This window comes from Crocodylus porosus, unplaced genomic scaffold, assembly GCF_001723895.1.
Source record: "Crocodylus porosus isolate Cpor-Errol unplaced genomic scaffold, CroPor_comp1, whole genome shotgun sequence".
Taxonomy (NCBI): Eukaryota; Metazoa; Chordata; order Crocodylia; family Crocodylidae; genus Crocodylus; species Crocodylus porosus.
This window is the reverse complement of record NW_017728886.1, coordinates 15,308,402-15,311,021: the sequence shown is the minus strand read 5'-3', so window position 1 is coordinate 15,311,021 and position 2,620 is coordinate 15,308,402. Positions and strand designations below refer to the sequence as shown.

The window sequence follows — 2,620 nt, the reverse complement described above, 5'->3', positions numbered from 1 at the left end:
GGGGTACACACCCATGTTTAATTAAAATGTACCCATTAAGTCCTCTTATTCTCATTGATATCTTTGCATTCATCTGTCTGAACTGTCATCCTGAGCATTATGTTTGGTTGCTTAGTTATTAGCAGGGATCATGGTTTTCTCTAATAAAAATTTTTTCCCAATTTTCAGATTAAAAAAGTAACCCTAAATCTAATTTTTTCCAAGATTTAAATGAAACACCACTAATATATAGACAGATATGTAGTGTTGTTTCATTTTAGTCTGGGAAAAATGTGGATTTGGGGTTACTTTTTTAAACCAAAAATTGGGGATTTTTTTTTTTAATCAGAGAAGACCAGGATTCCTGGTTATTAGTCCCTGGGGCAGGAAATGTATTTTTGTAGGCACTCTTTGAACTATTACACATGGTAACAAACACTGTATTATAGTGATATAACCATGTGAACAAAAATGTTTCAAACTGAGTAGGAAGGATGCTCTAGAACAAATGTGTTAACAAATTAGAAACCAAGAAAATCACCATTTAAGAAAACCCTTAATTCGTATGACACTATTCAGCTGCACTCTTAAGTCCTTTGTTCCACAACAAAATCCCTTGCTTGATATAAAACTCATCGTTCAATCACCTTCAAATCCCCAACTTCAACTTTTACCACATGTAGATTAAATTGTATTCTTGCTAGTTTCTGTGTAAAAATATGAGACCAGGTTAATGATGGATAAGCCCTCTGGACTAGCTGAGCTGTACTTGGTACAACTTCAAGGTAGATGGGCTAAAAAAGGCTTTTAAACCATCTTTGTACTCTTCAAAAAGCTTTGGCTGGCAGGAGCCACCACGGTCCTTGATACAATGCAGAGCAGCTTGAAGGTTCTTCTACCTTTAGGATACTATCCATTAACCTAAGTGCATCAGGATGTCTTGCTTTCACCAGTCACACTGCTTTGTGCAAAAGGGGGAACCCTCTGAAATTGAACCCTGGGTTCAGCATTTGTGAGTGAGACAGAGGAGTGCAAGAGCTCAGCTGATCGGACAGAAATGAGTTTTCCCCTCGGCTGCAGTAAGCCCTAGATAGGGATGGACATCAGCAGAGGTATGAAGTCAAGCCTCTGCCCTTCCCTTTATTTTTCCTTTCCCTTCCTTTGCTCTTTGAACTTGCTGCCGCTTGCTCGAGACGGATCTCACCCTCCCCAGCTGCTTCCTACCCCTCTCCCTCAGAAAGCTTGTTACTCTCACCGCTGCTTTCTTTCCTTCCCATCTCTTTATCTCCCGCCCTCCCTTAGCCCCGCCCCTTCCGTGTGATCCCGCCCGTCAGCGAGCCCCGCTCCCAGGGGCGGTGCCTTCGCCCCCACCCCCATTGGTCCGCGGCCCTCTGCGCGGGGCGGTCCCGCCACTGCCCCGCCCCTCGGCGGCAGCGCCTGCGCAGTGCGGGCCACGCCGTGACGCAGTTGAGAGGCCGGGCCCGGCCCTCCCGCGGCCGCGCCGCACGGTGACAGACGCGCCAAGCCGGCGAGCGGGCGGGCTCCGGGTCTGCCTCCCCCGCAGCGGCTGGCCATGCTCTCCCGGCCGGAGCAGGAGTGGGCGCGGCGGCCGCCATTGCGGGCGGGAGCTGCGGGACTATGAAGGATGGACGCGGACGAGGTGACCATCCGCGAGCAGAACTTCCACAGCCAAGTGCGCGAGTACACGGTGCGTCCCGTTGCCCGCGTCACCCGCTGCCGCCCCCCGGCAGGCCCGGCCTTGGCTGGCCCCCGCTGGCCCTGCCCAGGCCCCTCCCCGGAGCCCCGGGTGCCTGTCGCTCTGGCCTGGCGCTTTCGCGGCCGTCCGCTCCTCGCGCTGTCTTACCCGCTGTGTCTCTATCCTTGTTTCTCTCCCTTCTGCTTCCCACGCCGCACCCACAGCAGCGAGCTTCAGCCCACGCAGCCCCGGGCTCCCTCGTGGACCTTGGTTGTCAGAATCCATGGGAAGTTGGGTTTGGAAGGGAGCCCCGGGGGCGTCTAGTCCACAACCCTGCTCCCAGCACGACCAGCCCCCACTATCTCATCCCAGCTAAGGAGTTGGTGTTGAAAATCTCAAGGATGGAGATCACACAGCCCCTCTGGGTAACCTGCTCCAGTGCTTCATCACCCTCCTAGTGAGAGAGTTTGTCTTAATATCCAATCTAAACCCCCCTGGCTGTAACTTGAGACTGTTGCTCCTTGTTCTGTCATCTGCCACCACTGAGAACAGTCCAGCTCCATCTTCTTTCGAACCCCACATTCAGGTAGCTGAAGGCTGCTATTAAATTCCCCCTCCATCTTCTCTTTAGACTAAAATAAGCCTAGTACCCTAGTTAGTCTGCAAAGGGGTCCATCTGTCCCGCCTTCTTCAGCGTTTCATAGTTTCTAAGGTCAGAAGGGACCCGAGCAGATCATTTAGTCCGACCCCCTGCCATGGCAGGAAACAGTACTGGGGTCAAACAACCCCAGCAAGATGTTCATCTAACCTCTTACCCCCAGGGTAGGAGCCAGCACCACTTCTCTTGGAAGTTGGTTCCAGATCCTAGCCGCCCTGGCCGTGAAGTAGCGCCTCCTGATATCTAACCTAAACCTACCCTCTGCCAGCTTGTGACCATTGTTCCTG

The 2,620-nt window shown here is 51.9% G+C and overlaps 1 protein-coding gene across 1 annotated transcript in view; it reads left to right on the top strand.

Annotated features, from left to right (window-relative positions):
• Positions 1-1,425: 1,425 nt before the first annotated feature.
• LMBR1 (limb development membrane protein 1) overlaps positions 1,426-2,620 on the top strand; it is a 105,410-nt gene continuing 104,215 nt past the window's right edge. The window contains exon 1 of the mRNA XM_019530552.1: positions 1,426-1,687. Within this exon, the coding sequence (XP_019386097.1) occupies positions 1,625-1,687 (63 nt within the window). The 5' untranslated portion in view covers positions 1,426-1,624. The remainder of the gene's footprint in view (positions 1,688-2,620) is intronic.